The sequence below is a fragment of the Camelus ferus genome, unplaced genomic scaffold, assembly GCF_009834535.1.
Source record: "Camelus ferus isolate YT-003-E unplaced genomic scaffold, BCGSAC_Cfer_1.0 contig534, whole genome shotgun sequence".
Classification (NCBI taxonomy): domain Eukaryota; kingdom Metazoa; phylum Chordata; class Mammalia; order Artiodactyla; family Camelidae; genus Camelus; species Camelus ferus.
This window is the reverse complement of record NW_022589662.1, coordinates 443,326-468,884: the sequence shown is the minus strand read 5'-3', so window position 1 is coordinate 468,884 and position 25,559 is coordinate 443,326. Positions and strand designations below refer to the sequence as shown.

At 50.5% G+C, this 25,559-nt stretch overlaps 1 protein-coding gene and 1 non-coding gene across 2 annotated transcripts in view; both read right to left on the bottom strand.

Moving 5' to 3' along the window:
- Window positions 1-18: 18 nt before the first annotated feature.
- EGFR (epidermal growth factor receptor) overlaps window positions 19-25,559 on the bottom strand; it is a 159,403-nt gene continuing 133,862 nt past the window's right edge. Inside the window, 12 exon segments of the mRNA XM_032476368.1 lie at window positions 19-1,184; window positions 6,059-6,157; window positions 6,706-6,828; window positions 7,814-7,955; window positions 9,907-9,945; window positions 14,574-14,731; window positions 16,546-16,636; window positions 18,570-18,702; window positions 19,700-19,899; window positions 22,123-22,213; window positions 22,629-22,702; window positions 22,791-22,917. Coding sequence (XP_032332259.1) covers window positions 927-1,184; window positions 6,059-6,157; window positions 6,706-6,828; window positions 7,814-7,955; window positions 9,907-9,945; window positions 14,574-14,731; window positions 16,546-16,636; window positions 18,570-18,702; window positions 19,700-19,899; window positions 22,123-22,213; window positions 22,629-22,702; window positions 22,791-22,917 — 1,535 coding nt within the window. The 3' untranslated portion in view covers window positions 19-926.
- Window positions 15,082-15,218, bottom strand: LOC116662603. Its single transcript, XR_004318584.1, has one exon. It is a non-coding gene; the product is annotated as a small nucleolar RNA SNORA2/SNORA34 family (small nucleolar RNA).

Here is a 25,559-nt window from a genome sequence, read left to right as displayed (position 1 = left end):
GGCGAAGAGGATACCCAAAAGACGTGTCTGTTTGTCTTACGAGTCACCCGCCACTTCTGCTGGGGGCTGTCCAGAGCGGGCTCGGGAGTAATTCTGCAGGGCGAGCCACGCTACCAACCTGGGGTGAGGGGCATGACCAGTGGCCTCCTGCCTCCCTGGCGCCCACACGCCCCCTCAGCATCCCCCACCAGCCCCGGTGCCCGAGGGAGCTGACGGTGGTGCCCACAGATTCCTTACGTTCACCTGAGTGAAATATACACGCTGCCAGAAGGAAACAGAATTTAGCAAGTTGGGTTGCAAATAATGGATGCAGCGCTGGGGTCCAGAGGGAGAGGTCTGAGACGAAGAATGTCCGTATGAGCAGCTAATACCCAGCTCGTTGCTGTGGTCCCTGTCCTCAGCTCACAGCTGGGGCCATGTCTGTACCCTCAGGCCCCCCTCGCCCTGCATCTGGCTGTCACAGGCGGACTGTGTAAGGAGCCCCGGAGAAGCACCTGTCCACCCCGGGCCGGCAGCGCATCAGGCCTCAGAGCCAGCACCTGCCTGTCCACCCTGCCACTCTGTCACCCGACAGCCTCGGCCCGGTGTGCTGGCCAAGTCCCAACAGGGCGAGAGCCACATCCCCCTCCTTTGCCACACATCACCACGGAAAGAAAGCCAGGGAAATGAGAATGCTAACACCACACCGAGGGCACGCAATAAAAAGAAAATTGTGCGACTGTCGCTGAGTAATTATATTTTCAGTGTGCAGTGGGACAGGCACTGATCTAATGCAAAAGACAATCAATTCAGTTGGTCCCAAATGAAAGTGTACGCTGTGTCCGCACACGCATAAACACACACACTCTTGGCAAACTCCCGGTTACCCCAGGATGCAGAACGTAACTGTTGATTTTGCCCCTTGGGGCTTTCCTCTGGGGCCGTCACTAATGATAGCGCCACCCCAGGAGACGAGTCCTGCTTCGAGGCCGTACCTGCCGCGCGCCCCTCCGACTCACCTTCGCGATCTGCACGCACCAGTTGAGCAAATGCTGGGACCCGATGTTGTCCTTGTGCTCGCGGACGTAGTCCAGGAGGCAGCCGAAGGGCATGAGCTGCGTGATGAGCTGCACCGTGGAGGTGAGGCAGATGCCCAGCAGGCGGCACACGTGAGGGTTGTCCACACTGGCCATCACGTAGGCTTCCTGCGTCAGAAGAGGAGACAGAGGGTCAGAGAGGCTCCCTGCGGTGGCTGATGGGGCGGCAGACGCATCGTTTCCAGGGGAAACAGCAGAACGCGATTTTGAGTTTGGAAGCATGTGCTTGTGGAGGACAAGGTGCACGTGGTGCAGGGGACAGGCACGCCGGGGCTCCCAGGTGATCTGTGGGTGACACCCTCTGGGTGGATGTGGGGGCCGCTTCGCAGAGAGACCAAGGCAGCCTCGCCACCGGCAGAGTGTGGGTTGAAAACCACGTTTGGGCACTGCACAATCCTCACAAAGGACTCCACTTCAAGGTCAAAAATGCTAGCAGGGCCAGTGGGAATTTGCATTTGGCCCTGCACCCTGATGCCGAGGTGCCCACCAGCTCTGGAACCCTCGCCCCGGGTGCCGTGGGGGGCGAAGGTGACAACTCCTGGAGGGACCACAGGGGCCTCTGCCACACGCAGCAGAGAAGCCTTTTCGGTGGCCTGGCTTCCAACTCTGCAATGGACAGAAGACATTAAACATCTACGGAGATGACAGACTCTGAGAGATGCCAGGATTCGTCTGAAAGGGTGGTCTGTGTGGCCCCTTCCTCAGTCTTGGGATGGGAGAACCATGCTGCTTGGCAAAACCCGCCCCCCGCCCCTGTCACCCCTGCAAACCCAGGGGCTGACACAGGCCCACGACTACAGACGTCATTCTGACCCTCCTGCCAGTCTCGGGTGGAGGAAACTGATTCCATCTTCAACCCCGCACACCACCGGGCCTCTATTTTGTCCAACTGGGAATTAGGGAATCCTTTCTTTCAACCCATCAATTCCATCTCTTTCCCCTTAGGATTCAAAGGGTGGTGGCCAATTTATAGCCGATGCCAAAGGGATCACCGGGTCTCCAGGGGAAAAGTGCGGATGCTCCTTGGCCCGTCTCACCGCTGCGGGGTGGCTGGGGTGTGGGCTGTGTGTGCAGAAGCAGGTGCAGCCGGGGCCCGGAAAAGGCACCACAGGGCCCGGAGGTGACAGTGTGGACAGAGCAGACAGGTGGCGGGGCCGGGGGCGAGGGGCGCACGGACAGACTCCTGATCACAAATGTGACGATGCTGTTTCTGGCCTTAACTCTTCCCCTGGCCTCGCTGTTCCCGGGGAAGCTGTGCATCCGCCTCTCCTCCCGCAGGCTTCTCTGGTCCTCCTGCTCAGGCCCTCGCCGGCCCACGGACGCCCTTCCACCTTCTCTTTCCCTGATGGACCCCAGATCTGGCATCTTGTAGTTCCTCGGGTAAGCAGACTTAGCATTGCCTGCAAACTTGTCAGCTGACTCCCTGGGCCCCTCCGGGTGCCACGTGAGACGCAGGGAGGTGGGGCTTACTTACTGCCTCAACTTCCCACACCTGCTCCCGCCGCCTCGGCCCGGGCGGGGAGCACTCTGGTCCAAGGGCCTGGACCTTCCCTTCTTCGGCCACTCCCGGGGTGTCTAACACACCTCTGGGCACGTAGAAACCTCAGAAACGTCACAGCGGAAATACACTGAAATCCCACAAAGCCAGAAATTCAAAGCAATCAGAGACCCTGCCTCTCTCTCTCTCACAGGAGAAATCCCCCAGCTCTGGTGTCTCTTGTCTGGATGCTTCCCCGAGTGCGGGTGGGCGGGCGGCCTCTCTCCTCTTCTGCGTTGGAATCATTGAAATTATTTAACATTTATGGGCGTTCAGGAAGCCCTGAGTCTTCGAGAAGGGCTATTTATAAAAAGTTAGGCCTGGAACAGCCTTGCAAGTGGTTTCCTCTGAAACCATTATTCATCTCAAGAGGAAACTGAGGCCCAGGGAACTGGAGGGAGATCACAATTCTGACACCGGGGTCTCCGCCCCTCCGGGCTCACCCCCCTCGCCCGTGACGCCTTGCTGGGTGTTCTGGTGGCTGATGGGCCACCAGAGAGCTCTAGACCTTAGGACACACACAGAGAACGTGTGTCAACCTGTTCCGCACCCTCTTTCCCTTGCCTGCCCTAAACTGAAACTGGAAAAGTCTGCGGAAACAGTAACAGGCCGTGCGATTGCCAGAAAAGCCCAGATCATGTCTCTGCTTGAGTCTGGGAAACCGTACAACCATAACACAGGAGAAATCCTCGGGCTGTTCCGATTTTCTCAAGATCTGCTTGAGATTTGGAAACTTCTGAGCGGCCCATCAGCTGGGGGGCCGTGAGGGGCTGCCCTGGACCTGGGAATCGGGGAGCAGAGCTCGGGCCGTGGGCATCGGGCCACACAGGGCCCGCCGGAGCCCTGCCAGGTCCCCGAACCTATTAAAATTTGGTTGAGCATCAGAAGTAGGTCATCCCTTCTGCACCCCGAAACCCAGGCACGATCGGGGGGTGCTGTCTGGTCATGCGTCCTGTTGAGCGTGTGCGGGAGTCCAAGCGAGCCTTGTTCTTAGTTATTTATCTTGGAATCTCAAAGGCGCACCGTGACCTCCAGCAAGAATGCCTGGTATTTCCCCAGAGGGGCGCGCAGCCCGGCAGGCAGAGCCCACGCTCAAGGCGGGGGGGGGGGTGTCCCAAGGCTGAGGTCAGAGGCCAGAGTCACAAGGCGCGAGAGCCGCGAGGCTCGGTGGCCTTGAGAGTCCAACTCATTTAGTCCAACTCTATTTCACGTGAGGAACTGGGGGAAAAGATTCCACCGGGTTTTAAACTCCTTCAGAAGAGGCGTTTGTCCACCTTGAGAGGTGCCTCTGCATTGCACAAACTTTACCAGTTAACTAAGCCGCTCCGGATGGGATGGATGGACCTCAGCGCTGGCCTGGGTTCAGGAACAAGAGTCAGGGTCCCGGGAGCCGGTTCCCAGTGCGTGTGAGTGTTTCAAGGCACGAGCTCAGACCCACTGGGCTGCCCTGGCCCGGGATTAACTGGCTTTTCAACTCCTTGTTGAGACTGGCCCTCGGGGGGCCGGCTTCTGGGGCAGCTCCCCCCCACCCCACAGGGGCATCGGGAGCCACAAGGGGGGCCTCAGGCTGCCGGCGCTCACGGAGCTGCCACGACAGGGGTGTGAGAGGAGACAGAGACCAGGGGTGGACAGGACACAAAAACAACAGAGGGGAGACAGACAGGGGGGCAGGACAGAGACAGCAGAAGGCAGAACAGGAAGTCTGAACTTTGGAAAGTCTCCCCTTCCTCTCCCTTCCACCCCACCCCTGCCCCCACAGAAGCAGATTTCCTCCAGTCTGAGGGGTCCCGGAGGGCCCTCTGCATTGAGACTCTGTCCTTCCCCAGAGCCCAGCATCTGTCTTCCAAACCGCCCTCAACTCTGCGCAGCAGATGCTGAAATTTCACATCTCAGCGTCGTCCACTGGAAGTGGCCAGGATGCCTTAAACGAGTGAAAAGTGAATTTCGGGAAGCAAATCGTGCAAAACGGATTTCCTTCTGAGTAGCGCAGGTGAACAACGTAGAAGGATGTAAGTGAAGGGACTTTGCAAACTGACTGTTCGCTGTACTTTGTGGGGTTGTGGAAACAGGAGCTGCACAGTTTGTCAACAGCCTCCACCTTAACACATAAACCGTTACAATGAAAGGTAACTTGGTTTGATGAGTATTTCATTAAGGTGTCAGAGTTTCTGTCACACTGTATTAATGCGTCATCTTTTGTGCAGAAAGTACTGGGGAGAGACTTTCCTGCTGCAGTGAAGTCAGGGGAGGCTGCCTGGAGGAAACTGGAGGTGTAGAGGGTTTACCCTGGGAAACTCACTGCATCTGGACACGTTTTAAATAAGCCCCATGTTGAAATATATTCAAGATCTTGTAGTGGCTCACGGTGAAAGAGAATATGAAAAGGAATATATGTACAGTTCACGTGTGACTGAAGCACGGCGCTGTGCACCAGAAATGGACGCAGCGTTGTAAACTGACTATAACTCAGTTAAAAAAAAAGGTCCATGTTGGCTTTGCTTACCACACATTTTGTGGGTTAGCTACAAGAGTGAAGATTATTGCATTTGACTTTTTCTTCCTGGTTTTAAGATGAACTAAGTTCTCTAGATTTCTGAGTCAGTAAAAGCAGTCATTTTTCTTTCCTTTCTTTCTTTCTTTTTTTTTTTTTTTTTTTGGACTGTTTCCCTAACTCACTGCTGAGCCCCTCCTACCTCCTCTTTCTCTGGCTCTGCCTTGGGACGTCCACCCACAGCAAGCAGAGGCCAGTGATGTCAACCCGGGACCCTGAGGGTGGGATCTTGCAGTGGGTTCTGCCAGACTCCAGGGATGGCCCCCTTTTCATCCAGCCTCTTTCTAAGAGTGCACAGTGAGGGTCCAGAGAAGGTGGACAAAGTTCAGCAGAATCGAAAGGGAAAACACATAACAATGATCTTGTAGAATATTTCCAAGACTCACAGCCATCAGCAGACACTGGAAATAACATTTAGTTACTCTGAGAGAAAGCACGGAAGGTGAGTAACACCACATGGTTAATCCGAGGCACCTTTAAAAACCCATTTCACAGATGAGATAAGTTGTGGCACAAAATGAGCAGGCGTTTCAAGAGTCAGAAGGAACCAGGGCTGGAGACCTACCCCAGCCACGTGATCCCTCCCCTTCTCCATCCAGAGCCCGCCGAGCACAACTTTACCCCCACAGGCTCACTGGGAGCAGGTGGAAAGCCACTAGCGGGCAGGCAGCCCCTGGTGGATGCCAGGGGACAGCAAATTTCCATCGTTTTTGGGGGCGATAATTCAATGGAAGAGGGGGTGTCCTCCCCGTGAGACGGAATTACACCAACTTCAGCAACAAGGGAAGAAGACGGGAGCAGTGACCACTGAGAATGTGGTGGTGGCAAAAGCCTGAAACAGAGCAACGTGCCGCCAGCCACGGGACAGCCAGAGAGCAAAAAGCAGAAACTCACGTCCAGGATTTCCTTGTTGGCTTTCGGAGACGTGGCTTCTCTCAACTCCTTGATCGCGACTGGAATTTTAACCTTCTCGCCTTCTGGGATCCAGAGTCCCTAAGACGAAGAGAGGGGGAGACGCTGGCTGGCAATCGTCACACAGGCACCGTGGGACGCGTGGGCTGGCGAGGAGCCCAGCACAGCCGGTGCCGAGAGTCACGACACATCAGTATCTCTTTACCCATCCTGTTCCTGGGACCAGAGTTGTTACATTAACCATGTCACTTTGTCCAGAATTCTGAGACACTGGGTCCAGGACGATCTGAAATCTGAATTTAGGCAAAGAGGATGTAGAAAAAGAAATGACGAGGAAGCTGCTCTGAGCTGGGCTTTATTCCCACGCTGTCCTGCGGTGATGAGTGGCCGTCTTTCAGCCTCACGTGTGCCACCAGCCCGCGAGCTGTGGTCCCTGAAAATGTTTGTGCCTGAGTACAGGTCTCAGCGGACCACTTACTTGTCACCGTAACAGACTTCCTCTAGACAACTTGGGGGAAATACTGGCGCTTCCCAAACTCTCAGTGGCATAAAGACCATGATAAAGACCTCGGCCGAGGGGGGCCCCCCCAAGAGCCGGGCCCCGAAGCCTCGGTGCGCGGGGGGCTCACCTTGTACACTGTGCCGAATGCTCCGGAGCCCAGCACCTTGACCTTTTTGAATTCTGTTTCCTTCAGGATCCTCAAGAGAGCTTGGTTGGGCGCTTCTCCGCTGGGTGTCAGAGGCTCGACCAGCTGGGAGGGACAGGGGAAGAGCTGAGGCCACCAGCCGCGGGAGGGCTGTCGGGTCCAGATGTGCCGTGGCCCCCGTGCACGGGTGCCTGGGCACCGAGGACGGCCCTGCTCGCTCAGGAGACGGGGCCACCTGCTCTAACGTCGTGAGAGGCTTGGCAGGATGGGGCCCGACCCCGGCTGCAGGCCTCCGTGAACCCAGCAGCTCCGCTGCTCCAAGTGTGATTTCCATTCCTGTCTCCAGGCCAATTAGCTGGACTGAGAAAACCTGGGTGAGGATAGTGGTGTGTGGTGGTCGTGACTCCCTCACATGCCAGCGCCGTGATGCTCCGAGCTGCCATGGTGGGGGGAGGTGTGGGGTCCCTCCTCCCAGGGACCCGGCCTCCGACACATGGGGGAACACGGATGCTGGCAGAGGACCCTTTCGTGGGAATCATAGAGTCAGGGATAACGCTGGTCACAGACAGCGCTCAAAAAGCAGCAGCCGCTGGTGTAGACGGTGGCATATTCCCAAATTAACATCTCCGGAACCACAGGGCCTTCACAGAAACAGCAGGTGTCTGTGCCCCAGCCTTCCTCCTCGCCGGGGCCGTGCTGGGGGGCAGGGGGGCGAACGGGGGGCACCGTACTGAACACCGGCGGCCACAGCCCTGTATCTTGCAGGACTCAACCCAGAAACAGCTGCGTTTCCCTGCATCCACGTACCAAAATGTACATGTGATGGTCATAACTGGACATTCAGAGGTTCTTTCTGTTTTTTTTTTTAAATTGCAATTAACAAAGTGTAATAATATGATGACATTTAAAATGCAAGCTTGCACCTGCCATTCCCCCCTGGGGGGTGGGGGCCTTGCTCCCCGTGGGGGGAGGGAGGGGGAAGGGGGAATGGGGAGGAGGGGTAGGGGGAGGAAGAGGAGGGAGGGGGAGGAGGAGGGAGGGGGAGGGGCTAGGGATGGGGAGGGGCGCCCCCGACTGCGCACGCGCTCACCTCGCGCTCCTGCAGCAGCCGGCGCAGCGTGCGCTTGCGGACAATGTGGCGTCTGCGCAGGAAGAGGCCGACCCCCAGGGCCAGCACCACGACCATCAGGAGGCCCCCCACGATCCCGGTGGCGATGGACGGAATCTTGGGCCTGGAAGGAGGGGGAGACGCACAGGGTGGGTGGGGTCTGCGGGCAGACTCTGTTTCACGTGGTTTCCCGCGTGGTCTGACGCTGTGGCATCGTTTAAAACCATCTCAGAAAAGTGGGATAGGGCGCGGATGCTGAAGGAGAGAAGGCGCACACTGGGGGACCAGTCCTAGGGCAGGGGTTCCGGCTTTTCCACTGTGGGAGCCTCCCTAATCCGCTTTTTCACGTTTGTAAAACTGAGGTGGCATTTGGACTTCTCCAGATAATGATTATATTTTCATCCGCAGATAAAGAAGGCAAATAATTGGAAAAAACTGACTTCAGCCATACTTTTCATATGAATTTGTGTCTCCGTGCATTTCCAGTGTGGCACTCCACACACACACACACACACACGCACATGAGAGGCGTGGTGTCTACTGGCCAGGCTGGATGGAGGGACCCTTCCAAAAATGTTGGGACTTCTGAAGGGCCCCTTGGCTCTCAAGGTGGGACCACAGGCATGTGAAATACTGTAGGGGTGACTTGGAGGCGGCGAGGCCTCGCAGGATTCTGACACACAGCACACTGCTGGCCTGGACGAATGATGTCGCCAGGCAGCCGCAAACCTCTCCAGTCCTCCCCTCCCTCCCACGGAGCTCGGGGGAACAAACCCTCAAAACTCTGGTTCTCTCTGGGGAAAGAACCATCTGAATTGGCAGATTTCTGAATTTTGAATCTTTACAAAGCTGTTCTTCTTAAGCATCTGTGCCATCTGAGGTTCTGGTAAACTTTATTTTTTTCAGGTAGAAATGTTAACATTAAAGATTAAATTACTAGCACCATTTGCATACACAAATGTGCCAGCATCCTTACAAATTTCTCCTAAGTGGGTCAAGCGTACGTCACGTAAATAGGATTTACGACACTTTCTTCTTAGCGAGTGCAAAAGTCATCTCCTGAGTTACCCTGTCTCCCCAATGAATGCAGTTTGAATTAATGGGTTTTAACCATTTTGAAGGGAGCACTGGAAGCTATTAAAGACGAATCTGTACAGAGTTACGCGTTCCGTGGATAGGAAAGGCGAGCGAGTGAGTGAAAAGAGGAAGAAAAAGTTGAAAGGAGTAAATACAACAAAAGAACGGTCATCGGCTGGTTTCAAGGTGGGATGAGGTGGACATCGCCATCACTAAGACATTGACTGTAGGATGAAGACTGGACGGAGCTCGCTGGTGTCCTCATAAAAGGAAATCCTTATCTTTGGGAAACCGCCCTATTTGTTTTTACTGTTTTTCACTTGAAGGCGGGAGGGATGGTGAGCTGACTGACCTTGAGGAAGATTGCTGGGGGAAGGAATTTGGTAAATATTACTAGAAATGGCAGGAGGTGCCTGGAAGTTTGGCTAGTGTTCTGGGAGGGACGTGAGGAAAGGCTGGTGCGTGGCTTGTGTTATATCATTCCGATTCCTCGACCAACATTATTATTGGTGACACCACTGTTTCCTGGTGAGTCTGAGCAGGAATTCTCATTTCTGCTTGTCTCAGTGCAGCATTTCAGGCAATGATGACAAATCGATCACAACTGAAATGCTAAAGGAAGCCACGGGAGCTTTGTCATTGAACCCAGAAAGCTCACCAAAACCCAGGTTTGTCGTAAGGCCACCTGGGTCAGTGAGGAAAAAGAAGAGACATTGGAAGAGGAGAAGGAGCCAGCAAAACTTGGTGACCCCAGAAGTCAGAGGTGGGCTGCAGACAAAGAGGAGCTGGGCAGTGAGGACCAGCGCCCCAGGACTCAGGCCCCGGGTCTCCCACCGAAGCACAGCCAGCAGTGTGCAGGGGGGTCTCCCAGGGGTGCCCAGGCTGGCCCAGGGGAGGGGCGAGGACCTGCCAAGGCAGAGGGCAGCCGGAAAAGTGGGGAAGCATGACCTTCACCGGGGGTCCCTTTGTTCATTTCTGGTCAGAGCCCAGCCACTTACCTGTTCTCTGCACAGCCTTTGAGACCTGGCCCGGCACAGCTGTGGGGATTGAAAACGAGAAATACACGTCTCGATCATTTCACTTTTTTAGCATTGTTTCTTCTCGGAAAATTCTTATTAACTTGTAAGGCATCCTGGGTCAAATGACTTTCATCAGAATCACAGTGCATCTCAATGCTGGTTCATCATTTACTTATTATTCATGGATTCATTTGCTCATTCACTCAGCAAGTGTGTTTGAGTGACAGGGGTTGTTCTAACACTGGACAGAGTAGACGGTTTGTGGTCTTCATTACGGAAAGGTTCTCGGCTCTTCTGATACAGGTGACAGCTGTCTGACAGCTGGCTCTGGAACGTCCATGCGGGCGGGGAGCAGAGGGGGCCGAGGCTAGAACCATCTCCTGGGCCATACTGATTAGGGAGCTGGGGGGTAGGGGGACAAGTGAAGACATGTGTGCTAGGAAATCGGGGTGATGATTGCAGACCCAGAAAGCCAGGAGCAGGAGCGGGCTTGGTTTGCTTTCACACACCTGAAATGTACACGAAGCCGAGACACCATTTCTCTTAACGTGACCCCTCAGCAGTGGGGCTCCCTTCTACGGGCGAGACCACCATCTGTTACTTTGATTACAGGATGGTGGTTGACAAGGCAGAATAAATTGGCTCTGAAGGACTGCAACATTTGTCATTGTGAACACCGAGAAGAAAATGAAATTTTCCCATTAAACGGAAGAGACGGGCACTCATGGCTGGAGAAAGATGAAGCGTGCACTTCACATACGTGAAGGGACAGGCGCTCGGTGGGGGGGCACACACTGGCAACGGGGTCTCTTCCTTTTCTATTTCATTAAAAGGGCTCTGATCGCTGGTCCTCTTGGTTTGGAGGGTCTGAGACCTCTTTCTGTGCAGTCAGAAGATGCGGTCCCAGCCCTGCAAGTGTTGGGGGGCCTTCATCCCTCCCCAGGGTTGTTCAGGCAGTGGAACACCCGGGAGCTCTCCTTTTTTCCACAGTCTGTTAGCTCCTAGGAAAACCCAAATCGTCAAAGACGAAAAACACTCGCTAATGGCTGACCATGGATAAAACTGAACCGTATTCGAAATACCCTTTCTGTCTAGTGTTTTTTCCCCCATAATGCCTGTCTGTGTCCAGACTGGAACAGAATGGGAACACTAGGCCGGGCGGACTGCCTAAATCGCAAACTGGAATTGCAAATTTGGGGTGAGAAGCAGGGTTTTGTGCAGCCTGGGACACTTGTGGGATTGCCAGCGAGAAGCTCCTGATGGGTGAGATGCTCATGGGGAAGGCTGGGCCGGTTTATATTTGGAGAGATGACTGGCTGGGACAGTCACAGCACAGGGACCACACAGGGGGGAGATTTGAGCACCAGCAGATTAGAGGTCCTCGGGAAAGCTGAGGGCACCGTGTGTAACTCTGCAGAAGTGACCGCTGAACACCAAACAAAGAGGCCATATCCCACTGTCGTTTAATTTTATCAGAAAAATTACTCCTTGTCTTCCCACTTGACTTTTTCTTTTTTGTCACATGTAATTAAAGCAGGCAAAATTTCATATTATTTAGTTAATCGGCATAAAACTTCAAAGAAGCCTTCCTCTCATGATTTCCTACGAAAATGTGGCCCCATTTAAAAATGGATTTGCTCCTGAAGGGGCAAAACCCACAAAGGGCCAGCAAGACCTCCCAGGCAGGGCCACTGCCTTCCTGCTTTTGCGCTTCTGAAAAACAGCTTGCTTCCAGGAAAACGAAACTTAACCCCTAAAATTCCACGGGTTCCCAAAAGCTCGCTCCTGATTGGTCCATTTCTAATACCTCATTTGCATTTACCCCTAAAATTCCATTGGTTCCTGAAAGCTCACTCCTGATTGGTCCATTTCTAACACCTCATTTGCATATGGCATGAACATAATCGAAACCTAAAACCCTATAAAAGCCTGTGTAAACCTACAGGCGGGGTCCAGAGCTTGGAGTGTTAACTCCTCTGGGCCTGCCAGTGTAATAAACCTGAGTTCTCCAGCCCTCTGAGTGTCGCTTGGTTTCCTGATGGGATTCAGGTTTCTACAACACTCCAAGTCCCTGACTCGTTTTCTAGGGCAACCACCCCAGCCACGCGGGAAGGGCATGGCTTCTGGAAGCAAGCTTGCTCCCAGGTCACAGCTGGGGTCTGGCGCTGCCGGCTAAGAGCCTTTCTAAGTGTCCCTTTAACAATACAGGTCGAGGAGGCACTCCGTCCACTCTGAGACATCGACGAGGCAGTGTATTTGACAATGCCGTGCACAACACAGATACACGGTAAAAGAAATGTTTTCTTATCTTCCCTTACCCCCATCAACATTTCTCCATATTTTAAAAATTAAATCCATTTCTATTACTGAATTCCTATGGAGGAAGATATAGCCAGTAATAAGAATACATAAAACTGGGGTTTTTTACTGATGACATGTTCAAGACATACCAATGTATAAACACATTTATTTCCAAAAGATAGAGAAAGGAGGAAAGATGTATTTATTTTATATAGGGGGTATAATTCTCATTTAGAGAATCTGTCCCCAAATTGCTCATTTTTGTGGAATATGAAAAAAATTGATTAACTGAAAAACTAGCAAGGTACAGTTCATACTGTGCTTTGTAGAATTTGCAAATTGGTCAATATAACCAGCATGCTGATCCATCCAAAGGGAAAATATGAAAAAAATCTTAAAGTTGCTACGAAGGAGGTGTTTGGTAAAATTCAAAATCTATTCTAGATTTAAAAAAATAGTTTTAAAAGTAGGAATACATGACTGTTTCTTTAACACGTTAATAAGGATCTAACTAACAGCAAATATTGTTCTTACCGGTGGTTCATCACAGCCACTCCCACCTCCATCAGATATAAAATCCTGCCGTCCACTACTACTGCATCTGGTGTTATTCTAGAAATTCTGGCCCTTGTAATATGATTTTGTTATAGACAAGAGCAAATCTGACTCCATATGTGATCTGTTCCTTTAGCTTTAACCACTGTGCCCTGTTTCCTAGGCTCAGTCTTGCTGGCTCTGCATTCATGTAAAAATAACAAAGTTGCAGAGTAGAGAATAACCTTTGTTTTTTTGGAGGTTGACCTGACCCATGCGGACAGCTGCAGGAACAAAGGATTCCTGCACCAAGAAGTTTGCAGCAACCAACCACACCCCCTCTGCTGGTTTTTTTTTTTTTTTTTTTGTATAAAAGGAGCCTGTGTTCTGACTGGAGCAGGATGGTTTTGCAAGACATTAGCCTGCCATCCTCTCGATCTGCTGGCTTTCCGAATAAAGCCGCTATTCCTTGCCCCAACACCTCGTCTCCCGATTTACTGGCCTGTTGTGGGGCGAGCAGAATGAGTTTGGACTCGGTAACAATCTGAAACTTTTGGGAAAGAGATGAAGATCGCATTATTGGAGATGATATGGAGTCTCTTCCTGGAAAACTCCAAACCATGAACTGAAGCACCAATTTCACGGGGGAGGGTGTAGCTCAAGTGACAGAGCACGTGCTTAGCACGCATGAGGTCCTGGGTTCAATCCCCAGTCCCTCCTGAATAAAGAAATTCTAAAAAGTACAAAATAAAACACTAATTTCAAAGGGAATTCAGTACAGACCAGCAATATGAGATGAATATATGCTCGCGTCAAAAAAATCAAAAGCTATCATATATCAGAAATAATAAATTAGAACATGTACCAGGAAACGAGCCATTTCACAACAGCAAAAATAAATGCAAAAGATTTAGACAGAACATGAAAGAACAAAACTGTAAAAGTTTATTGAAATCTAAAAAAGGAGTATCTGACTATAGGAAGAAAGGATCACTTCCTGACGGGGGATATAAAATATTGTAAAACCGTCAGCCCTACTCAAATTAAATCATTGGCTTCAGATTTTGTTTGTTTTTGTTTCTTTTGGCGGTCCACTTGGTAAACTGTTCAAGATCACTTGGAACTCACAGATAGATCAGACTAAAATTAGAGGGAGAAGACAGGCATGTGCAGACCACAGAGGAGACTGCAGACTTCCCACATGTTGGCTGAGGACTTACTCTTCAGTCACCTGGGACTGACACTCCTGGACCCCAGGGCCATGGAGTGACGGGGCCCTTCCATGTACCCCCGGGGCGGCCGAAACTTACGAAGGTGAAATGATGGAGGCTGACCAGGTACCAGTCATTCCTAAATCCTTGAGTCTAGGCCCAGGGTTCTTCCATGGAAATGCAATTAAAAAAAATTTTGTTTTGGAAAAACTTAGGACAGACTTGTAAAACTTTCAAAACTCCTGATTTTTAGAAGTCTAATGGGAAGGTTCTGCGTCTCTCAAGAACACTAATATCATCATCACCATCACCACCATTATTACCACCTCATCACCAGCTCCGCCACCACCATCAGTGCCATCATGGATTGAGCGCTCGTGTGTTTCCAGGCACTATTTTAAGAACATTATCCATATTCACTCAAGACCACAAAAATCCTGGTATAGCTACGCAGCATTAGTATCTTAATTGACAGATGACGAAAGGGAAGCACAGAGAGGTTAAGACACTTGCCCAAGGCCACACAGCTAAGAATCTGCAAGATTAGGAAGTACTCTGCTCTGCATTTTCCTTTCCAGGCCCAGAGCTTCCTCCACTCACCCATAGGTGCAGTTGGGGTGGCAAAGGTGACACACGTGACTGGCATCCGCAAACTTCCAGACCAGGGTGCCATTCTCGCCCGCGATGCCGGCGGGGCAGGTCTTCACGCAGTTAGGGCCATCGATGTAGTGGGCACACTTTACACAGCTGCTCGGTCCCTGCACCGAGGTGGGAAAACCACGGCATAAATCAGACATTTATTTATGTCTCTTCTTTTTCCTTTTTATTTCTTGTAAGTGTAAGTTTCCAATTTCAACGAGGTCTAAAATATACAAGTCAGGGCCATGACTGTATGAACGAATATTTAAAGGAAGCTCATATTTCAGAATCATCCTACTGTTTTTGTGGAACACCCAAAGCAATGATTGTTTTTTTTTTTTTATAGTAACTGGATTTAACAATAATATAATTCTAATGAACAAGTTAAATTGGGGAATCTCTAAATTTTGGAATCCCAGTATTCACTGACTGCAAACAAGTATGCCCCACATCTGTAACCAATTAACTCAGATGTGTACGTTTAATGTATTGACCGTCACGTTTCCACAGTTCTGAAATGGCTGTCAGACCATGAGAAGACACTTCTTCAGGCTCCTGCTCGAAACCAACAGCTCCAGCAAACTGCTGCCCTTGATTCAGGGCCAAATGTCTCTTTCTTTTATAGAATGGAACTCACTTTTTATTTAGAATACCTCTCGTGAAAAGAGTCAGTGTAGACGGTCTTAAAGAGGACAAGTTCTTTGTGACTGTGCTTGCTTGATGGGACCACCGCTAACAACTTCGAATTAAGTCTTCCTTTAACATATGACCCAGGAATCCCGCTCCTGGGCATGTATCCAGAAGGAATCCTAATTCAAAAAGACACCTGCACCCCAGTGTTCACAGCAGCCCTATTTACAACAGCCAAGACATGGAAACAGCCTAAATGTCCAACAACAGATGACTGGATAAAGATGTGGTATATTTATACAATGGAATACTACTCAGCCATAAAAACTGACAACATAACGCCATTTGCAGCAACCTGGATGTCCCTGGAGAATGGCATTCTAAGTGAAGTAAGCCAGAAAGAGATAGAAAAATACCGTATGAGATCACTCATATGTGAAATCTACAAAATAAAAAAATAAAGAAAAGGAAAAGACAAAATTGTACTCTGCACTGGAAATTGACATAACATTGTAAACTGACTATAACTCAATAAAATAAAAAAAAAAAAGAATTAAGTCTTCCTGACTTTAAATGTGTAGAATATATAAAAACATAAAAGAAAGTGTATTAAGTGCTTTACTTTATTGCATTTTACCAATTACTTAACTTCTCTGATGAAAAGTTAACCCAATTATCAACCAGAAAACCAGTGGTGTACTTTGTAACTGGCTACTTCAAAACCGGTCTGTCATTCTGCGCGATTTAGAGAATTTCGGAAAAACCTTTCCTTAGTAGACTGAGGTATGGCTCTTGAAGCTCAAATCCAAACAGAGCTCCTTACATAGATAATATTGAGAATAAACAACCTCAGGACATTGGTGTGGGAGGGACCTGAATTCTTGCCTGAAAGATCATTACCGAACACGCAGATTTGAAATTGAATTTTGAAATTTTTTTCTGTGCACTTAAAACTCTTCAAATCATTCGAAACTAATGCTAAATAAGAATCTGGCGGTATTTGATTTAAAGCACTGATGATGGATGTCAGGAGCGGTGAGAGCTGGATATCTGGGTGCCCGGCCCGCATGGGCTGCCCTGTTCTGTACTATGAAAGCGGGCACCCCCACGTGGGTCTGGGGGTTGGACAGGAAAGGTGAGTGTTCACGCCAGGCAGGCATGGCCCCTTGTCAGCTGTGAGACAGCACGGCCTCAAGTCTGGAAAGTGGGCTGGATGGCTGTCCTGGCCACTGCAGGGTGACATGGGGCCACCACGTGGTTCTACCGTGGACGTGGGAGTGGGTAACAAAAACGTGGTCCTTACGCGTCCCGTGCAGGTGACGTTCATGGCCTGGGGCAGGCACTCCGGGTGGCACTGCACACACTCTGAGTTCTCCACGAATTCCCTGGGCTCTCTGATGGGAGGAAGACGAGGAACTGGTCAGTGCCACCCCCACAGATCCCTGCTTCAGAACGCTGTCTGAGGTCAAGTGTCAAAGTCCAGGTGACACAAAACACCTCTCTCAGAAATTCAAAACAATTTTAGGTAATAGTAAAGCTGTCGGGAAGGAAGGACTGTATTGCAATATAATACACTGACTATCAACTGAGTCTCTGACCTTCTCCTGGAACAAACACATAAGCTGCATTTATAATCAAAACATCTCCCCTGCGTTTTTCCTACAGGCACGGTTTTTGCATGTTAGGTAAGCAAGCCAACAAATAAAAAACCCCAAAAACAGTCCTTAAGAGACATCCCCTCCGAAACCCAAGATGCATGGATATTTCAGTTGGGCTGCAAAGAGTTAGTAACTGGGGACTAATGTCTGGGAACAAGAAAGAGCTGTTAAAATTTCCTCGGTGGCTATTACTGCAAACAGTGAGTTCGGAACACAGGCATGAAACAATTTTGCTTGTAAGATTGCAAGCGTTCCCCAAAGATGCACAGATCAGTGTTAAGCAAGAAGCTGATGTTTGAACAGACAGGGTAGTTGCGACAGCTATGCATCATTAACCACGCGTCTTCCATCCAGGCAGTGAACAAGGAGTGTTTAGACCGAAAGACATATTTTGGGAGTCCTCCGTTCAGGGAGACGGCGTCGATTAAACCAAATATGCCACGTGAGTTTTTCCCTGTGCCGCTTCTCTGGGTTCTCACACCTGCAGAAGGAGCCAGTCTGGCAAAGGGAGCAGGTGTGACTGGACACTGGGGTCTCCAACGGAAAGACGCGGGCACCACCGTCCTGGCCATCTTTACCACCTTGTCTCTTTAAAGAGACCTGAACACTGAGATGGTAAGTTCACGTCGATTTGTAGCAGGAAGGACCGCACCGGTATTTCTCATTGTTGAAACAATACTATCATGTATGCAAATTATTCTGTTAAGCTAATGAGCCTGTTGGCTAAAGGATTTCTACAGAATTGAACTCGGTCTTCTCATCCTGTTTCTGTTTCTGACCTAAGCTGTGGTCTAAGCCCAGAGTGTGAGACAGAAAAAAGACTTACTAGAGCCATCTCTAACTCCTAGGCTCTATCACAAAATTTCTCTTTGTCTTTAAATTAAGAAAAAAAATGGAAAAAAAAAGAAAAAAGAAAAAAAAGGAAAAAAGAAAAAAAAAGAAAAAAGAAAAAGAAAAGAAGGAAAAAGAGAAAAAAAAGGAAAAAAGAAAAAAAAAAAAGGAAAAAAAGAAAAAAAAAAGAGAAAAAAAAAAAAACCCAGGGGAAAAAAAACAGAAAAAAACCCAGAAACAAAACATTGCCTCTGCCACTCTCTCTCCTTCCACTGTTACTCTCCTATTAATTTAGTTTTTGCCATGATTTGGGGTCACTCAAAGCCTCACTCAATATCAAGATCCCTATAGAATCAATGAGCTGTAATTTCATTGCAACAAATTCAACAAATGATATAGGATTGTTTATTTCTTTGTCGATAATTGTCTTATTTTAAAGTTATTTGCACTGTTCAATGTGTCTTGAACATAAACAAAAATTAACCAGGAAACTGTTTTGAGACACCAGGAATGGTGTGCTTCAAAGGAAAGACTTAGTGCCCGTGACCTTGACCATCCGAACCCTGGAAGACTTCCGTTTGTCCTTGGAACTCTGTGCAGCTTTGAAAAATGTAAGCCATTTCCAGATAAAGAGATTCTACACATAGGACTGGGCTAAGTAACGAAGAACGGTTGTTCGTTTCCTTTCGTGATCAACAGCTTTCAACCAAAAAAAAAAACAAACGAAAAGGGAAAAAGGCAAAAAGGAAATTAACTATAAACCTATAAAAACAACCCTAAGTCTTTAAAAAAATTTTTTTTTATCAAAATGAAGGGATTCAGGAAAGCACCCTCTTACCCCTCCAGAACGTTGCATTTCTCCACACATTCCTTGCCACGGCTGACGTTCCTGCAGGACACGCAGTCTTTGGGGTCTGCACCCCAGCAGCCCTCCGATGAGCACAGCGGGTTACAGACGTGGCCCACGGCCTCTGAGAAGACGGGGGAGCCACACGAGTCAGCCAAGGGACAGTGGGCACGGGGGGCCTGGGGGTCAGCGTGCAAACACCTGCTGGGCTCCCACTGGCCCGCTCCAAGCCCCCTTTTCCCTGTTGGAACGAGACGTTCCAGAGCTGGCCGACCAACAGGGAAGGTGTGCAGTTCCTTGCTGTGTGCACAGAGCCAGAGCATCGTATGGAATTTCATTCACCTCTCAACTGCGCTATGGTGGGTGGAACTCATTATTATCCCCATTTCAGGGATGAAGAAGCCAGAGCGCTAAGATTTAAATGAAATGATGAAGGTCTCAAGGCTAGGAAGGGTCCCAGCCAGGATGTGAACTCAGATCTGCTTCTGCACAAGGTGATGGCGCTGGCCGACCTTCAAAAGCTGACTATGGCTCTAAAGTCAGCCTTGGAAATGCCAGTGTGAAATGTGCATCTGATTCCTGTGTGTGTGTGTGTGTGTGTGTGTGTGTGTAGTTATAGTCATTGGGGACGAAATAAGCAGGAGGGAACACACAGCCAAAATGCAACATAATTAATACTAAATTCAGTTCTGCAAATTACCAATAACTGGTAGCCTGGACTTCAAGGCAAATTCATCTTGTGCCATGAGAATGATCTAGAAACTAATCTGATGAACTTCACAACCCTACTGCAAAAAGACACCTGCACCCCAATGTTCATAGCAGCACTATTTACAATAGCCAAGAGATGGAAACAGCCTAAATGTCCATCGACAGATGATTGGATAAAGAAGATGTAGTATATTTATACAATGGAATGCTACTCAGCCATAAAAAAGGTAACGTAACGCCATTTACAGCAACATGGATGCTCCTGGAGGAATATACGATTTCTTTTAATTTGCTCCTTTAGCAATGTAAAAAAGTAATTTATATACTTGGGAACAGCCCCTTAATTCTCTATACCAAAATCAGTGACCCGTTGGAACCATCTCCACAATCAACAAACGTGATTTACTCACTGCACTCTTGTTCACTCCTGTTGTTTATAATTTTGGTTTTCTGACTCGAAGTCCCAAATAGTTTCTTCCAGTTTATCGTGTTTGCATAGCACAAGTTCTGGTTTCCTGAAATGATCACGTCGCCGTCACTTATCTCCTTGAGGGAACGCAGCCCTAAAGATGTTATGTCCAGGCCGACAACCGCCAGAGAAAACTGACCACTGGGTTGGGCAGAAGAAAAGTTAACACCGTGAGAAATTATGAGAACGTAAGATTGCTAACCACTTTGTTTTTCTGGACTTTAGAGGTGCTACAGACATTGCAAGTCGTGTTGCAGAAGGCATGCCTTGCAAGTTTGGAAAATTGCAAGTGTTTTTTTAAGCTCCTCCAGGGAAAAGCTAGCATCTCGTTCATTTAGCATCTCTAATCCCAGTGGCAGGCTGGGGGCTGAATAAATGTCTTAATGTTGTCATTTTGTTTATTGCCTTTTGCCCGGAAATTGAGAATATATTTTAACCTCTCAAATATCCAAATATACTTAAAAAATCATGGTGCATCTTTCTATCCCTGCACCCACCCACCCATCCATTTATTGAACAAACACCGGGAGGCAGTATGTGGCTAATTCTATTCTAATTGTAGGTTAACTGTATGTTTCTTAGTCTCAGAAGACCCTTTGTCTAGTGGTGATGAAGTCATTTGAGCAGGTGATTTTAACCCAGTGCGGTGAGAGGGGTGATGTCGGGTACCGTGGAGGGCAAAGAGGGGGGGCACTGAAACCAGTCTGGGGAGGGATCTCCTGGAAGGGGTGATGCCTGCTTGTGCAGAGCTTGGAAACAAGAACGACAATATTTTCTTTGCTACCCAACCCCGTGCTAGCATCCCACGTGGCGATCAATACGTGTTCATTAAGTGACTGGATGGAAGTTATCGAGACCAAAGGGAGGGAGGTCCTGAGCCTCCTGGAGGAGCAGAAAAGCACCCATGAAAGGTGCTGAGAGCCAGGAGCTTCTGCTGCAGGAGAGACATGGGGAGGGGGGTCTGGGGAGGATGGATGGGGTCAGAGCACAGATGACCTTGGACACCATGACCTTGGACACCACGTGAAGGACGCTGATGTCCACCAATGATGGGAACCCACAGCAAGGAGATTTGCATTTAGGAAGCCCACCGGCCACCAGGGCGGGGACTGGGTCAGCCCAGACAGCACTGAAGAATTAAGGCACAAGGTGATGGAAGTTTTAAACATAATTAGGAGATTCTGCTTTTTCTGTCTCTTTCTCTCTCCATCCTTCCCTCCCTCTCTCCTCGCACAGCCTGGCTTCTGTCCAGGAGACCCGCGCCACTGCCACTGGCAACACCCCCATCCCTGCCCAGGGGGAGCCAAGACAGGAGTCTTCCCCGCGGAGCTGGTCCGGCTTTGGCGAGAACAGGGGTCACGCTGGCCCAGGAGGAACTGTGTTATCAGCGAACTTCTCAGTCAGTGTGAAAAGAAAAAAAAAAAAAAGCAATCTTTATCTTGTTTAAATCCTGAATACTAAGCCGAGAGGTACATGCCAGTCACCCAAGAAAAGGGACTGAAATCTCTCATCTCTCTACGAACGTGGGGCAAAGAAAAAAAAAGTTCCTGAGAACTCAGAGCCAAGGGGCCTTTCTGGGAAGCAAAACGCTGCAAGTTTACACCCGAGATGCAACGCCGAGATGCTTTTGGAAAGTGATGCATATGTTATGTGTGTTGCATTCTGAGTTTTAAAAAAATATTGCACAATATTACGCAGTCCTCTTAGGGGTCAATTATGGGATCTGGTTCTTGGAACCAGCCTGTTTTCAAGGCAGGTTTGAGTAAGAGGGTTCCAGGCTTCTCGCCACAAAGCTCATTATTTCCTTTATTACGTTAAAGATGCTTTTATGTGTGTGTGTGTGTGTGTGTTGCACTACTTGAGCTGCAATCTTAAAAGAAACACTCTACGTTAAAAAGCATCTCAGGTCCCCCTGAAATGGTGTGCTGGTAAGGACACGTCCCCCCATGTCGTTCTGGCCCCAAATGCATCACCTCCACTGAATCACCGGCCATTCTACAAAACGCTGACTCGCACTTTTCAAAAGCCTCAGGGCCGTGAAAGATGGAGAGGCCAGAGGACTGTCACTGACCACAGGGGACCAAGGAGACAGCTGCACGCAGCGTGGGGCGCCGGGCTGGCCCTGCACACGGAAGGCATTCGTGGGGAGACTGGCGGGCCCCCACGAAGCCTGCAGCTCAGCGCTACCGTTCGTGTCCCCACTCTGATGCTTGTCCCAGGCCGAGGCGGGGGGGTCCGTGCCGGGGAGCCGGCCGAGCGCCGTGTGCGGCCGAGCGCTAGCATCTCGGTGTCCCTGCTGTGGGGCTCATGTCAAAACACAGAAATAGGAAAGGATGGGCCTGGCTTTGGCCGGGGCCAACTTACTGTTGCTTCGTCCTGCCACGGATGATTTCCAGGTTCTCGAAAGCGTGCAGGCCGGTCCTGTTTTCTGGCCAAGCCTGGATGAGCAAAAACCCTGAAGAGCAGAAGGAGGGGTCAGGCACGCACCGCTGAGAAACCTCTTTTTTTGCACGAGACACGATTAATAGGATTCTCATGGGCAGGAGATGTGAACACTGGATTTGATCCTTTTCCATCACCTTCTCCTCTGCCCACCTCGTCGCTGGACCCCTCAGGATGGCCAGCCTGGGCAGGGCGCCAAGAGAGGAGACGTGGCCCCACCAAGTCACATCATGAGTGACCTGAGTCTTTGCTTCACGTGCTCACCTCTTGGGTACAGGGCAAACCTCATTTTTAAGTACCACAGAACGAATTAGTCATTCCTCCAGAATAAATGCTTTATGCCACGGGAGAAGCAAATACACCTTGAAGTTCTCTTCCCAAAACACGAGTTTCCCATTTGTGTTAATACGGTAATTAGCAGCACATACCTGTTATTTCCCTTACGGTTTTCAGAATATCCAGTTCCTTTGGGTCCAGAGGCGGAGTACGTGTGAAGGAGTCGCTGAAACAAGCAGCAGAACGATTAGCGACAAGGGAACAGAGCGATGCTGACTTCCTCTCTTACACCAGTAACTCAGTCTGTGACTTACCCCCTGAATGCCACCGGCAGGATGTGGAGGTCCCCGCTGATCGAGGTGCAGTTTCTGAAGTGCTTAATGTTGGTGGCATTTATAGAGAGTGTGTCTTTAAACTCACCAATTCCTATTCCGTTACAAACTGTAAAAGACAAAGAGTGGTGTTTATTCCATCCACATCTGTTGAGCTAAGAACAGCGAGGCTCCCGCAGGCAGACAGTTGCAGCCGTGGGAGTGATCTCGGCCACGCGGTCACTTATTCAATCAGCAAACACTGCCAGGCCGGCTGGGTACCAGGGACCGCAGCAGGGTCTGGGGTTATAGCGGTCAAAGGAGATGCCATCGCTGTGTTCAGCTGACCTTGCCTCCTCCTCCCTGTCCCACGTGGGCCAGAGTGACAACAGTGCACCCCACTGTCACTGCCAGAGCTGCTCCCGCCCGTGCGCCCCCAACTAAACCCTCACGCCTCCCCTCGCCCTCCCCTGTAACTTGACTCTTAGCAGATAAACTTTTTTGTTCCCTCAGTGTTTACTCAAGCCACACACTTCGATCTGTGTCCCCCGGTGACAGCAGTGGCAGGTGCCCTGTTTCCACACTCTGAGCCCATTCTATTAACTTAGATCCAGTCCCGAATTTCCTTCTCCAATGCCACCTCCCTCCGAAGCCCATTTATCTATGCGTGGCTCTCCTTCTAGAATCCCCGTGTGCAATGTTTTGGTTTCGGAAACTGGTATCTTTTCAGATTTTTATCTTTACTTGGAAGAATCACCACGGAGAACCTCACTGTGCAGGATGAGGTCCCGCCTCCCCTCAGCCAGGCCTTCCCGGGGACAGTGTGGCGCCCTGTCCCTCCAGCCCCCTCTGCTCCACTCTGCCCGGAGCCCCTGCTGCTTGCGGGGAGGCCCTGGGCCAGCCGCCTGGCTGTACGGCGCCTCTGACTCATGTGGGCTGTGCAATTCGATGGGAGGCTGGCTCAGGGTTCCAAGGAAGTGGTGACTACAGAGTGAGGTGGCTTCGGGAAGACAAGCCCTGAGACGGACACCTGCCAGCAGGGCCTCGCCCTTTAATTACACGTCTGGAAGAGAATTCTGTGTGTTTGAGAGAACATTCCTTCTCTCTGGTTATGTGTGATGGTGATGACGGGGTTACCTTAATTCCCAAATTTGGAGACAAATTCACCCCGAGACAGCAGATTTGGAGAAGTCATGGACCGTAACACACGCATTTATCCAACCTTTGTTTCCCGGGCCCTCCCCGCTTACCCGGGGGCACTGCCGTACACCCGGAGGGGTCTGCGATGGCCACTACTCCCAAGATACGAACCGGGGGTGGGTAGAAATGGAGCATAATGACCACAGGAGAATCGAAATGTTTTTGAACACAGAGTCAACAGGACAAAACCGAAAATGATCTTTGATTTTCTTGGTCCATTTGGGGATGCCCACAGTAACCCTCTCTCTCCAGGGGCTTCACTCTCTTACTTCCTCTGTGCCGGGCACTGCCCCGCATGTTTATGCTCTCCCTTCCACAGAGGCCTCCTGAAGCCAAAGGACACTTATCTCTCAGGGCACCAACCCTCCCGCGTGCGACACGGGCAGGCGTCACGAGAGCAGGCGGACACAGACGCGCCGGGAGCTCGGGGCTCTGGCCTGGGACCGAGCCCTCGTGAGCCGTCGGCGTCCCTGGCTGTTGGCCCCTGGGCAAGTCACTTAGATCCTGTGACTCAGTGCCTTGTCTGTAAACGGGGATCGTGGCAGCACCGTCCCCCCCGGGGGGCTGGAGGGGTTCGATGACGCGGAGCCCCGAGAAAGAGTGCACATGAAATGTGCTAGCACCGGGCAGCCGTCAGCGTCCACTGCGGTCACAGGTGGTTCTCAGGGCAGGTGGCACCTGGGGCGGGCGGTCAAGGTGCGTGCGTCTACCCACTGAGGCGTTTCTTACAACAGCAGCACAGTGGAAACCATCTAAATGACCACACGGAGGGAGGCTGGCCGAATACATCCCGGTACAGCCGCCCAGGGGCGCGTGGCAGCCACAGGGTCATGTGAACTTATCCGGACTGACTTCCGGGACGTGCTCTGCTGAAGCAGCCGGGTGCACAGCGCGCAGATGGGAGGGCAGGACGCGATCTGGAGCTGGGACACGCCGAAGGGAACGCGGGAGCCAGCCGGAGAGAGCCTCCCACCGGCCACAGGGGGACAGTCTGGACGTCAGACTCATTAATGAGGGACGATGATTATCATCAAAGGAATTGAATTAAAAGGGATTCAGTGAACTCACATGGGGACTAAAAACAATTGTAGAAAATGGTGTCAACTGATAAGTGCAGAAGACATGATGGGAAATGGGAAATCACCAGAAAAAAGGGGGGAAATGGGAAATCACTCTTTCATAACCACTAAGAAATCTGGGTGACACCACCTCGGGCAGACTGTCAAGTCTGTCGTCAGAGGAAGGGGGTGAAAAATGGCTGTGTCCCCTGTGCCGGGAAATGAGAGGGGCGCTCCCGTCCCCAGCGCTTTACCTGGGAGGAAAAGCCACCACCACGCCGGGCAAGGGACGTTCTGCAAAACACCCGGCCTGGACCCTTCGCATCAGGTCACGGGAGAGAAAAGGAAAAGGGGGCTGAAACGGTACCGAATTAACAGCGTGCACGGGACCCACAGCCCTCGCCTGGATGCTGGACCGAAAAGGATGCTCTGGGGCAGCGGGAGGAGCTGAAATTAAACCGGGTACAAGCACAGCGCGGAATCCACGTTAAACTCGGGGCGAGTGTGAATCTGC